This window comes from Dreissena polymorpha, chromosome 5, assembly GCF_020536995.1.
Source record: "Dreissena polymorpha isolate Duluth1 chromosome 5, UMN_Dpol_1.0, whole genome shotgun sequence".
Lineage (NCBI taxonomy): Eukaryota > Metazoa > Mollusca > Bivalvia > Myida > Dreissenidae > Dreissena > Dreissena polymorpha.
Window position 1 is genome coordinate 38496279 of NC_068359.1, and position 15043 is coordinate 38511321.

The 15043-nt window shown below is 32.2% G+C and overlaps 2 protein-coding genes across 3 annotated transcripts in view; both read right to left on the bottom strand.

The window, feature by feature from the left end:
* The window catches only part of LOC127881652 (adiponectin receptor protein 1-like), a 503063-nt gene that overhangs the window by 420450 nt on the left and 67570 nt on the right, over window positions 1–15043 (bottom strand). The gene's annotated exons all lie outside the window — the stretch shown is intronic.
* LOC127831165 (histamine H1 receptor-like) overlaps window positions 9223–15043 on the bottom strand; it is a 37635-nt gene continuing 31814 nt past the window's right edge. Inside the window, exon 2 of the mRNA XM_052356159.1 lies at window positions 9223–10782. Coding sequence (XP_052212119.1) covers window positions 9223–10782 — 1560 coding nt within the window. The remainder of the gene's footprint in view (window positions 10783–15043) is intronic.

The window sequence follows — 15043 nt, forward strand, 5'->3', positions numbered from 1 at the left end:
AACATCTTCATTAAAATATTTCCTTGGGCATTCTCAAGTCAAGATTTATTCAGTCCATATTACATCCAGAAAAGACATTTATCCCACAAGTAGAGCAGCAATGAATAAATTCAATTAATTTGCTCCTATCTCACATTTTGTTGGATTTTAACTTAGTTATCATAAAATGTTCTTCTGTCAGGAAGCCTTTCAAACAGTTCTAATAGGAACATCTGTACCTTTAATTGGTGCCTTTTTTCTTCATTTAAAGCTGTATATCTGTCTGTATCAGATGCAATTTTCTATGCAGGATCAGTTTCAAAAACATGAAATCACAAGTTTTTAGTCACTCAGAAATCAAAAAACTTTTCAAAGATTTTAACTATAGAATGCAATTATTATAACGTCTGGATGTTTATATTATGAAAGACAATATGCGGACTGTCAAAAAAGGTTGGATTAATTGTCCAGGGCGTGAAAATAATGTGGAAACCACTGTCTGGTTTGTCAAAAAAAAGGTAAGAACCAATATTCAGCTATGTCAAAATTTGTGTTGGAACAAAAGTCCTTAGGAACAAATGTATGTATACCCAGAAAGTAGGCTTTTTAATTTTCAATACAATTGAAATTGGTCAAGTGTTTAAAGTAAACCCCAATTTCATTATTACGATTGTGAGCATTATGATAAGAATGTATTATTTTTATTATAGGCAGTAGTTGTATTAGTCGTATTATTACAAAATAACAACACACAAAAACAACTTTTTTAGGCATTGCGTTGTTTTTTATCTTTTGTTATTCTCAACATGATTTAAGAGCTGTTTCAATCAATAAAGTATAATATATATTTGGAAATTTAAGTACAAGGGTAGCACTGATTGGGAAACACACACACAGGGATACCTTTGTACTAAACATGGTCGAAGGGAAAGTCTTACAAAATCTTTAATTTTATGGTGGACTGCTTAAATTTTGTACAAAGAACAGCCAGCATTTTAAAACCTCTTAATGAATCCCTTGAGAGGTCTTATTAGCGAAGATTTAGTGTATATTTTCCCATAGGCGAGAATCGAGTATCATCATGGGTCTATGTCTTAGTGAATTATAAAATTGATACTTACAATATAGTAACACTTTGCAATTTTTAGATTTTTGGCCCTCAAAATCATGAATAAAAATGTCAAATTATTTCTAATGTTTTCTTTGCATAATTATCAGATTTCATAAGTGGACTTTTTTCCTTTCTGTTGTAATTATTTAATACTTTTCGAAACATTATAGATGTTGTTAGTAAACATATTTAATGACATTTTTTAAAATAAGAAAATCTTTGAATGAGTCCCTTAAACTCAAAGTCTCCTTTTCAATGAATGTACATATACCATTATAGCCTGAGTGGACTTGATGAAAAACAATCATCTCATTTTGTTGAAGATAGTAAATCACTATAAAATGTCATTCAGTGTGCCAACAGTTGCAATAGACATGCCAGTTATGGATTGTTCATCCATCATAGTTTATAAGGAAGGGTCTATCCAAAAGAAGTCCTTGAATTATGTATGACCTTCATTCTCATAAAAAATTGGCTGAGTGAATCAGTCATGAAATGCTGCTAGTGCACTTAGGTTATGTCACCTTCAAATTATGCTTTAAACTTAAACTTGATGTTTAATTACTGTGGAAAGAACGGAATGCTATAACAACATGTGTCATCGCAAAAAGATGTTAACATAATCAAAGGTGATTATATTGTCAGCAAGATGTGAACACATTCCACATTGTGTACATACATCATTCTATACTCCCATACAGAATCGGATGTTCATTTTATTAATCTCAGTGCGTCACTTACTTAAAGAGGCTTTGACATAAATTTGTAAATCACTTTCTGACTGCATGGTATTCAGAGAAGAAATCAAGTTTCCCTGTTCATTCATATATCAATTATTCTGACGCACAAAATAATTGAAAGAGGCGAATACACGTATAATGAAGCTTTATGTACAAGCGTTTAGCAGCCAGAATGCATGGAAATCAAATCATCGTCGACACTAAAATTGGCCTCATTCAATCTTTTATGCATTACTTGAAAACATGTTTTTGTGGCAAGTGTTGTCGGATTATTAGCGACATTTCAAGTAAACAAAAAAACAAAAAATATCTTGTCCCATACGTTCTGTGCAGACATCAAATAGAACACCAATTGTTTATGATGTCACCTAAGTTTGTAATAAAAATTGTTTCCGTAAAACACTTAATTACAATTGTAGGAATTGCAAGAATAAATAGATTAAATCAACATTTATAACTTGCAAACACAAGTTTGAAGACATATATATGAAGATGAAATGTCTTAAAAGGCAATTTTTTAAAGCTCAGTAGGTGTAAAATGGGAAAAAATATTGGACCCCCTCTTTTTTACAGGACGAATCTATCACTGAATATTCATTTCTGTGATAAATGTGCTTTATGGATAAATATTTGCCATATGGATACATATTTGCCATATGTCAGTAATATTAATGATTGAATGCTTTAAACTTCGAATACTAAACCATTCTGTTTTGATGGCATACTGAAGTTTAATTACCTGATTGATTACTATAATTAAAATGGCATGCATGAAACCTGTTGTGTGAGTCTGTAAATCCTGGATGCCTTTCAGTTTTACTATATGTGTACAATTATTAATAATTACTAGTTACAACAATGAAGCTAAAATATTTGATAGAATGGCAACGATCCATTTATAAATCGATTAAAATATATCGGAGATATTCATAAGCAAATCTTTGATACATGTCGTGCCGATGCAGATTTTTTTATTGAAAAGTACATGTTCAACTGTGCCTAGAACTTTATTGTTTCTTTATAAATACTTCTGATTTACCTATCATTTTAAAGGTAATATAAAAACGTACAAAGCTAAGTAAACGTTTTTATTTTAACGTGAATATTCTTGGAGATATTTATTAGCAAATCTTTGTAACATTTCATGCAGATTGAAAAGTACATATCCGCCCTTTGCCTAAAACTTATCTGTTTCTATAAAAACACCTCTGATTTACGTATCTTTTCAAAGCTAATATGAAAATGTACAGAACCTATGATTTTTAATAGAATATAAGTAGTCTGTGAGATATTAATTAGTGAATTTTTAGTTCACCTGAGCACAATTTTCTCATGATAAGCTTTTGTGATTGCCTTTTGTCCGTCGTGCGTCGTCCGTTGTGCGGCGTCAACATGCAGATTTCCTAATTGACAAGTACATAGGCGCCTTTGCCTAAAAATTTGTAATTTCTTAATCAATACTTCTGATTTACAATTATCATTTTAAAGGTAAAGTAAACATTTACTATGCTAAAAAAACGTTTTGATTTGAAAATGAATAGTCACGGAGATATTTATAAACCAATGCAGATTTTCATATGGAAAAGTACGTTTCCATCTTTGCCTAAAAGTGTATTGTTACTTCATAAATACTTCTGATTAACGTATTATTTTAAAGGTAATTTTAAAACGTACAAGGCTAACAAAACTTTTTCATTTTTATGTGAATAGTCTCTGAGATATTCAAAAGCGAATCTCCGTTATATTTCATGCATATGCAGATTTTCTTATTGAAAAGATCATATCCGCCTTTGCCTAAAACTTAACTATTTCTGAATTAACATTTCATGTTTGAATATAAATTTAATGGTAAAATAAAAACCTATAGCTAAACATAAATTTAGCGATTTTAACTTAAGTACTTTAGAAGATATTTAGTAGATAATTTTTGAAAGCTTTTAGGCCGTGGCACACTTTTTTATTGAAAATTTCATACCTGCCCTTGCTTTAAACTGTATTTTTTTGTAAAACATGTTTCTTGATCAAGTATCATTTTAAAATGTTCTCTATATTTCCCAACTGATCTATTTCTTTACTATATTTTCCAAATATGAGATTAATTAGATTAAACTGTTTTACTGAAATTTTTTGACTGAAATCAGAAAATTCTGTCAGCAGTTATGTGTGTGTGTGTTGATACGTTAAGCACATTTATAAAGATACACTAACATACGAAAGATGCTTTTTTTACTTTAATATCTGTTTGTATTTAAACTAAAGCAATGTAAAACATTTTATGTCAGAGTTATTTACAAATTGTGTACACATGTATATTTCAGACTGTGAGAGGAGATTAAGCACAATGAAAAGGGTTAAGGCTAAAAATCGTACACGTCTGAAGTCTGTTGTCTTCAAGGCTCTGATGATTGTCAGCATAGAAGGACCTGACATGAAGAAAGTGGAATCGGAATAATGGTGGATGTCTGGTACCAAGATAAGCCACGGAGAACAGTGTTTTTTTTAAAGTTGACATTGTATATTTGTATACTTTTGGTAAAATATGTAATTGTATTGTTGGTGTTTTGAATTAAGGACAAAAACAAATAATAAAAATGAATACATAATAAAAATGATGTATTTTATAGCTCCAAAGTAGTGTAGATTTTAATTTAGAACATAAACAAATAATTAAATTTACTCTTTCCGTACCAATGCCCATCCAAGCTGTCTTGCCAATGTGCCTGACCAAAATCCTGGGGAAATGCCTGCATTATTATGATTGTTTTTGTTTTATAAGAAAGAAACATGTTAAAAGATTTTGAGGTCAACAGGTGAAAACTAAAGGGCAATGGGCTTGTAACATGAAAATTGCTTACACACAATATCGAGACAATTTGCATGATATTTTGGTTGGTCTTGACAAAGGACGACACCTAATGATTCTCATATCAAGAGGGCCAATGTCATGGTCATTTCCTGCAAAATGTGGGGGGGAGAGCATAAATGTTTAACAAACAGCTCTTGTTTGGAATAATTGTGATATGTCTCTTATTAAATTTTCACTGCCTTGAGCCAATATCAGGCTTCATGGCTTGAATTGAAATTATCAGCCAGAATAAGGTTTCCAAAGCAATGCATAACTGTGTTTTTTGTAAAATGTCAAATTATAACTCAGATTAGATTTTCCAGTTAGATCATATTTCTGAGTAACCAAGGCTAATTTTGCTTCTAAGAGAATTGCCATTTTTCTTAATTGTGAGAAGCTTGTTTCACAAATTTTCAAGTTTGGAATATTTTTTGTTCACAATTTTGAAAAGTTTGCGTCTATATTTTAACAATTTTGACAAAAAGAGGAGTCAATGGCTGCTTCACAGCAAAAAAGCTCTGGTAACTGCAACTTTGCTTTTAACTTGGCACAGTGCAAATATCTATTTGTCAAAGTTATAATCAAAAGTTCAAAGTTGTCTGCCACTATTTCGCTGGTATGTACAGCAAATAAACTACAGCAATAACATACAATAGGCCAAAACAAATTGATTAAATGTTCGATGGATTCACCGCACCTAAAAATCTTAAAACAAAAAAAAATATTTTGCGCCCGCAGCAAAAAATTTGCTGCGCACCTATTATTATAACATGATTAAGTTTTATTTAACCTACGTATTTTACGACAAAGAGTGTTATAAAGCTTTGCGTTGTCAGAGTGGTTTATGGTAAAAACAAATGGCAGCGTTTGTCTGTCTTGTCATGTCGGCAAAAGCAGTTAAACATGCGCTAAAATAATTAGATACTATTATATATAATCATAATAATAATGATTCAATATTTCCAATTTCATGGTTTATCGCACGTTATCCCCAATCAAATTGGCACAGGCTGTAAAATATGACGCGAAGAAAAATCACTGATTATGCTTGATATTTATTGTATTATTTATTGTGTCATGTTATTAAACCATCAGTGACAGAAAACTGAACTTCTTATATAACTTTGATAATGAAAACTACGTGTACCATGGTGTGAGTAAGCATAACAGCTATAAGAGACTTTTTAAACATTTGATAAAGGCTTAAACTCAATTATTAATTCTAAATGATCTTGTACTTGTATTTTGCAGATAGCATGCATTTATTTGGCAAAATATGTCAATTTACATAGACAATAAATCTATTTTTTTTATTTTCGCTCGCCTGTGATTTAACACAAAATAGAATAAAAATAAATTTATTTTTATTTCGCACGCTTCATTTTTGGAAAGCAAAAATCCGTAGAGTATATCATCAATTTGTTGTGGCCTTAGCATTTGAAAAACGAAAGTTTGTCCAAGCGATCAATATAGGTTTCATCCGTCTTGATTGTCTTGCATTGAAGTTGATCTGCAGAGGCCAGGTTTTGACATATTCTTGATTGTTATCCAATTAGTTCTGCGTCTGCCCGCGAACCAGCTCATTGCTGACAACCTTTGTTGACTGCAGTAGGCAAATTGTATGTATTCTGGTGAGGAATGTTGACAAAGCAGTAATAATAATTCCTCTGTGGAGCCAACACTTGGGCCACAAGCAAACACGTGTGCCAAAATTAAATTCATGTATTCTTACCCACGATTATATCTCAGATTTGGATATATGCGTTGTCTCTATTTTGGCTGTGTTTCAGAGTTAATGTTAGTCCCTGTATAAATGATTGAATATTGTTGAAATATACCACTCGTGTCCCTTTATTAGGTCTTTGAAAGTAATGCATGTTGTGTTTCGTATTTTGCCAGTCAAAGACAGATATTGAATAGATAATGCAACAAGGATTTGAAAGACATCAGTAGTAGTCTGACCAGTTTCTTTAAAATAAATGCACTGAATTTTGAGACAATCCGGTGATTGATTTATTTAATACACCATTTTAAGGCACTTTTACTTTGTAGATGCCTGAACTTCCTGACAAGCATTGTTTATAAACAACATCAACAACATTTAAATAGATTTATTTTAGTTTAAACCTATTCATTTTAGTCGATTGCATTGGAAGCCTCAGGCTTATTGAAACGCTCCTGAGTCAGTTTCCTGGACCTAGAACCAGTACTATGTGTCTAAGAGGGAGATCTAAAGAAAATGGGAAGCATTCGAGACCCCTTGGTCGCTAGGCAGACATCTTATCAAATACACCACGGCAACCTCTGGCGACCAAATCAAAATGATTTGAGGTGTATGTTCATCGACGTATTTGTTGTGTTGACACTATATAACTTTTTTTACAAATGACATACTTTTAAATGGAACTATGCTGTCAGGCTTTCAGGCAAGATCATTAAACTGTTGTTGTTTTCCGTGCGTCTGTAATGTTATTGCACCAATGCACACCTGCAATTTGAAATGCGAAATATTTAAAAATATTTAATTTGTAAACTATGTTGTAGACTTGATATATATGTTTACTGGTGTTCAGATTTGAGGATAATTATGAATTTGAACACAGATTGATAAAAAAATGAAACAATACGGAAAAGTGTTGTCAATGTGCTTATATAGAACATTTTTTTTAGCCACAATGACCTCACATCAACGTGTTGCACTCAAATTCCATCTAGATGCCGTGATGGTTTGTCTTATCAACTGTATCTGTATTGTCATTACATTACTGGTTCTTTGTTTTAGCCTATTGAACAGTCTGTTATTATTACTTTCTCAGGCAACCATAAATTTACAAACCAAAAACAAGCTCCTTGACAGAAGATATTCAGCTTCCTGTTTATTACGTATAAAGACGTAGAATTAAAGTATTACCCAATAAACAAGGTTTATTTCTGGTGATGCCATTTGTTCTGTCAGAGAATACTATCAATATGTAGTTGAGGCGAGAAACAAGTAAGAATACTTATTGAAAGATAGTTACATCAACAATTATAAATTAACTGATTTATTGTTAATTGAATCCATGTATGAAAAATCCAAACAAACACAGATGGGATGACTTATCATAAAAGCAGTCTCTTATCACATGCTGTCTCTGAAGTTCACAGTGACTTTTTAAAGCGAGATTATACGATTGTGTCAAATATTTATGGTTTTATATCAAATGTGTAAAAAAAACTTATAATATATATATTTCAATATAAATTAAAATAAAAGTTAAGAAAAACATGTGTCGCAAAATGCGAAATAAGCCAAATATTTAATTCTGAAGTCGAAATGGCTGTACAGTCGAATTCGCCAGCATGTATATCATGCATGTTCGATGTGAATCTAAACTTAGTGCAACGGTTCATTTTAAATTCCTGCAACGATATATATTCTTACGACACACAAACACTAAATCTGGTCCTAATAAAAAGACGAATGCTTCGGTTCTTGTAGGAAAATATGTACGTCACAATCGGCTCGGGGCACTCATTTGTCTGTGCTGCATTTTATGAAATTTGTCTTTAATGTATAATTTGTCTTGCCTATGTTGTGTTATTGTAACATATTTTATCAATATATTACAATTAAACACATTAAAAAATCGTATAATCTCGCTTTAAGGGAATAGTCTTGTGTTGTAGTTGCATGGTTGTGACTTATTTAACAGGTAATGCTATTACATATATATTGCATAACACTTTCAATTCAATTTGAATAGAAAATAAAATAAAGTAGGAATACATGTGTTGTTTTGTGAATTTTTATCTGTACTTTTTTAATGGAGAAGTGGGTTCATTTCCACGTCAATAACTTTCCTCAACAGGTACAGGTACCTAGCTGGACATTACACAAGTAAATGTACAGTATAAGTACACTTATAAGGCTATATAGGTTTTAATTTCCATCATGCAAAACATGCAATTACACAAAAAATAGTTTTAGCACATGTGTTATTTTCTAGGAAAACATTTATGTTATTCCAATGATTTTATTTCCCTTCCTCTGTCTGAGCAGTGTTTTGTTTCTGTCAGTGCAATTAGCCCATAAAGTATCAATTCGTCTGCAGTAAAAATATTTGAAGATGTGGTGCTCTTATGCATACATAGGTAACCCATAAACCATTTTAGACAGAATATGTTGATGTGCATCAGAACAAACATTCAGGTGGTGCAGATATTTAAGTGTACAATTATTTTCTGGTTCTTCCTGCTTTAAACTTAACAAGTAGAACTCACTAGTATGTGAAGTGTGAATGAGACATCAATCTTTGAATAAACTGTTGTTTTTTATCAACAATGAAACGGAAGTTTATTTCTAAGGAGATGATAATTACTTTATTAGGCAACATGCGATAAAATACAAGTTCTTTCTAACCACAATTCTGGAATATACAATTCAAAGTCAACAACTTTTAATAAATTACTATTTAATGTAAGCAAAACATTTTGTTGATATCAATATAAATATAAATTGGTACAGAACTTTTAAAAGTAAATATACAAAAAAATCAAATTTTTATTTAATCATATCGCGCTGTAGTCAGACTGTACTTATCAAATCCATTCCTATTCTTATACTTTGCACGTTTCGTTCTAATTTGCAACATTGTTCGGAATTTTCTCCGAAAATTGGCATTACATAGAGGATACAAGAAAGGATTAAGTGTTGAGTTCAAGTATCCAATCCATGTCATGGCTAACAAAAGTCCTTGGTCAATGCAGCCATCACAGAACGCCACGACAAGAAAGAGAATAAAATAGGGCAGAAAACATAAAGTAAATGCGCCCATTATCACTCCTAGCTGTCGTGCTGCTTTGATCTCTTTTCTTAGAGCTGAGCTTTGCTTCATGTTTCTGATTTTGTTTTTTATATTTAGCACGCTGTTTGATTGTGAATGTCTCTGAATGCGCTCGTCCCTAAAAACGAAAGCGTTCCGTTGCCCAGTCTTCTTACCAGCCGTGGTTACCATGGAATCAATTATGGTCTCTGCCTCTCTTATACGTTTTAATCCACTTGTGAGAGTGTAATTTGTTTTTCGCCTGTCCTCACTGCTTGAGCATGAACTGATTGGGGTGCTCATAGGCGACAAGTCCCCAGAGGCATTGCTGGTGTTTCGCACGAGGACAGCACTGGACTTGGCATGAATAGTCGATTTGTTTGAGAAATCTTCATAGTAATATCTTTCTATTTTCTCTGTTTCAGCATCTATGACGTTTTCATCGTAGACATACTCAATTTTACATGTTTCTTTCCCAGGACGCCTTGTTCTGTACACCGTTTCTCCATTTGTTATACGTTTGTTCCTTTTCGCTAATTTCTTTGGCTTCTTCATTAATGTTCGTAAAAACAGATCCCTTCGCCCAGATTCTTTCATCGCAGTGTAGGAATGTGAATTGGTAAGCTGGTTTGCTAGGGAATTCTCAGAGAAGCTATGACCCATGGGATACTGTGAAATTTGATTGTCATCCTGTCTACTATGTGTGCTTTCAGAATCTAGAATGTTGTCGCTGTAATATGATATCTCATCCATTGTGTTCATATTTGAAATCTGCATGTTACCTTGCTTAACGTTTCGCTGCCCTAATTCCATTTCAGATCGCTTGCGAATTTCTTGGAATATTTTCCAGTATAAACAATACATGATTGCGAGAGGAAGATAAAAATTGAAAAATGCCGTCACAACCTTGAATGCACTATTTTTGGCATACTCTGTATCACAAACATTTGATGGCACAGTGCGTTCCCCGCGGTAGAAAAAATGATGCCATCCAAGTATGGGTATAATCCACATTGAAGATAAGCACCAAACCCCGGTAATCATCAGGACCGCTCGCTTCTTTGTCCTCTTTCGGAGGTACTTGAGCGGCGACCTGACGGACCAGTATCGGTCCAGGCTCAGTATGAACAGGTTCAAGATGGACGCCGTGCTGGCCGTGTAGTCGACTCCGATCCAGATCTGACAGACCGCCACGCCTAACAACCAGTGCTCAGTGAAGATGTAGACTGTGCTTATTGGCATGACAACCAGTCCGACAATCAGGTCTGCTATGGCCAGGGAGACAATGAACATGTTGCTCACCTGAAAAGATATACATTCTGAGCATTATGCCATATTTAATAATCCCCCCAACTTCTCCATGCTAAGAATTATTGTTTTATACCAAGTTCACACAATACAATGTTTCTATATTTTTATAAAGTAACGTGATAGAAACTAGACATATTTGTTAACTATAAATTACCATATTTAATATGATCCCCCCCCCCGCCGCCCACCCATCGTCATGGCAATCATTTATAATGTATGGCATCTTGGCACTATTTTTGCTGTCTTCAGTTGTAACATGAGAGACTTGAAGACAGAGGTTTTGTAATAGATACAGAAAATGGTTAATATGCGGATAGCAATTTATGTTTTGAGTCAGACATGGTGTGACTTCAGGAAACCCTTAATAATGATTTTAGTTACATCCAGGATTCATATTTCAAGATTTGTCATTTTACAGACTATTGCTGAATGATTTAAGATCAAGTTGTGATAGAAACATAGCTGTGATATACTGTTCATGAATTTTTAATATGTGCCACTTGTTAAATTGTTTGTTGTAGCTATCTTACCCAGGTTTTTTTACTTTGTTTGATCTTTTTCAACGGCCAATAAAGAGTTGGAAACATTGACTGCCTAAAGAGCTCGAATGGCCATTGTTGGCTCAGTATACTCTACAGTATAGTACAAAAAACCCGGGGTAAAGAAAATGTAGAAAAAAAACTTAACTGTGGCTGGGTATTTTTTCGTATTTTTGCCGTGTTCGTGTATTTCTTAGTATATGTGAGACTACCTACGGTACTTTTAAGTAGTACCTGAGCCAACAACGACCAACTGAGCGCCTGCAGTTAACACTGAATAATTAAAATTTTACTACTGCATTTTCCTAATTAAAAATTTTTGGAATACAGCCTAGCTTTTTTTCTGGATTAACTCTTTCAGTGTTGGAACCGAATTTTGAAGGCCTTTGCAAACAGTTTGGATCCATATGAGACGCCACAGAACATCAGGATCCAAACTGTTTGCTAATCTTATAGTATTCTTTGAAAAAAATCGAAGAAAATCCTTATTTTAGAAATTCAGCAGACAACATTTTAGCAGACGTCAAATTTCCCAGCATGCAAAGGGTTAATTATGAATGTGAAACAATTGTATCTGATACAGCAATAATGAGTGAGTACAACAACAGTTCCACACTCAGCAATACAAATCATGCATTTCCCTTCACATATTCAATAGTTGATATGCTTTGAGGCTGTGTTCTTACAATTAATTATCATTTTCATATTACATTTTATTGCAGATCTTGAAATTTTTTGAATTTACATTTCATCATGCAGGATATCAAGTTAAGTTCATGGTCATCATGTCTGAAATTTGTCGCAGCAAGCCAAAGTTGGCTAACAATTTTAGCTCTTTAGCTATTTAAAGATTTATACATTTTGTTTGTAAATGTCCTTTATACATTGATGTTATAAGAAACTACCTATGTTAGGCCTTCTGTTTATAAATCCCACCAATTGTTGAATACAACGAATAAATTTGAACTAATTAAATTAGCAAAATTTGTAAAAGAATTTGCTCTGATTTTAAGAAATAATATTTCCAGTGTTGTTACATTAATTCAAAAAGTTATCCTCCATATTTAAAAAAGTATTTTACCTAGTATGTTCGTAACCGTAAACGATGCTGCTTATGTTTATATTATTTCTATGTTTATCTCTGTGACATTGATTGTGAAATATCTAGTGTTTAGACGATGTACACTGTGCAAGTCTGAATAAATATGTCTTGTCTTGTCTCTTGTCTTGTCTTATTTATAACACAGTCCGAACTATGAGAAAATATTGTAGTTAGATTTTTCTTTTGCATAACGCAATAAGATAGAATATGTTATTTGAATGTGTTTAAAGAAAACTGCGTCTTAATTAAATACTCTTTTTTTTTCAATTGTGATAAAAACATAATACGCAATGTGAGAACACAGTCTTGTAACATGACGTGATGAATTTTTTTTTTTTTATTTGATATAATACATACAATGTATACATGTATATGAGCATACAACTAAGTGATTGTACAAAGCAATAATGTTCAGACATGTTATACAAGATATGCTAATATATATACTTTTTTGGTTTCCTTAAGATTAAAAAAAATACAAATAAAAAAATGGGTTAATATGTTTTTTCTTTTGTTGTTTGTGATTTGTGTTTTTTTTAAAGAAAGAAAAGAATAACAGAAGAATAGTTTTGAAAAATGATGAGTTGTATGAAGTGGAAAGAAAGCATACTGGACTTGTGTGTTTTGTTGTATATTAACAATGATCTTATAAGATTGAAAAAATATATACAAAAATATTTTAGAAATATAAACTAACATTAGAGTGAAATGTTATAAGTGGACAAACATTATGAGAATTTAATCCGATTCCATTTTTGTGCAAAGATTTGTAATGTGTCATTACTGAGGGCTATTTCTTTCTCAATCTGGATTTTGAGTTTAAGACTATGGACAAAACAATTAAAATTTGGTACTTGTTTTTTTGTACTTAATGTTAAAGATAAAATATTTCATCAATATAAGAATAAAATTCACAATATTATTACAGTCTATTGAGTTCAATGATTAAATTCCGAAACATACATTTAAGAAAGATAGTTTAACGTTTAGTTGCTGTTGTTCAAGAAAAGATACTAATTAATTCCAAATAGGCTGGATGTGTTTGCACTCCCAAAAAAGATGTTCTATAGTTTCGATGTTTTCACCGCAGAAGTCACACAGATTTGAGTTAGATTTGCATTTAAAGATATATTTATTTGTAGCTTTAATTCTATGGATGTATTTATATTGAAAATTTCTCAGTGTGTTTTCAATAGTTGCTTTATATGGCATGGTAAATATGTGTTTCCAATTAAGTTCATGTTCTCCGCAAGGACTTGCCATTTATTTTGGGGTTTGGAGTTTTCTGTAGGGCTTTTAATTTGTAGTGTGTAAAATATTTTATTCGTTTTGTTTTTTCTTCGAATGTTGTTTGAGTACATGGTGTATTATTTGTATCGATTTCAAATTTAATATGTATGGGTATGCTTTTGATTAGTGTGTAGTACTTCAGGAAATAATTTGAAGGTATTCCGTATTTGTATCATATATCATCAAAAGAGTAGAAATCCTTAATTATGTAGTTATATAATTGGTCGACATATTTAATGCTTCGTTCAAACCAATCTTTATAGAAAAACGTCTTATTGTTTGAAGTTATGTCTTTATTGTTCCATAAAATAGTTTTACTGCTGGTTTTGGTTTCTAGGTTATGAGTGACATCACTCCATGTTGATAGAACATCAGAGAGAAATATGTTTTCGTTTGCAATTTCATGTAAGATAGTATTGCTGATGTTACATTCCAAGAGTAAGGAGTCACCATATTTTTTAGGATTTTCTGGTAGAATACTCTCCATTTACTCGTATTGGTATTATCTAGATATCTTTTAACCCAGCTGCATTTGAGTGCATTTAAGAATGAGTCAATGTTCGTTAATTGGATACCTCCATTTTCTACAGATTGAATTAACTGAGTTCGTTTTATTTTATCAGGCTAACCGTCCCATATGAAATTAAATATTGCTGATATTATATCGTTAATTACATCAGTTGGTGGATTTGGAAGAACTGTTAATACATAAATTATTTTAGGAAGTGCAAACGTTTTCAATACTGTGTTTTTCCCGATTAGTTTAAGTTAAAGAAGATGCCATGATTTTAAGCAGTTTTTAAAATTCTGTAATATAGGTAGTATGTTTTTAAGAACTGTATCCTTTACATTATTTGTGAAAGTAATTCCTAACGTTGTGGCTTCATCGGATGTCCAATTAAATTTAATTTCTGTTTTATATTGGACATTACTTTGTTTTAATTTACCTACTCGTAGCACAGTACATTTACTTGTGTTTAGTTTAAGACCCGATGTCATTCCGTAAAGGGTAAGCGACTCTAATAGGTTATGGAAAGAATCGTAATTGTCGTTTAAAAAATAAGTTGCATCGTCAGCAAATAGGGACCGTTTGATTTCTTCGTCAGGTTCTAGTGATATGCCTTTAATGTGTTTATTTGATTGAATGTGATGTGATAGATACTCGATGCAAATAATAAATAGCGATGATGAGAGTGGACATCCTTGTCGAACCCCTCGTTCGATGTTAAAACTGTTTGAAAAGAAGCCATTGTTAATGATTATACTGTTAATATCGGTATAGAAAAGTTTGACCCATTGAATGAGACGTTCACCAAAGTTC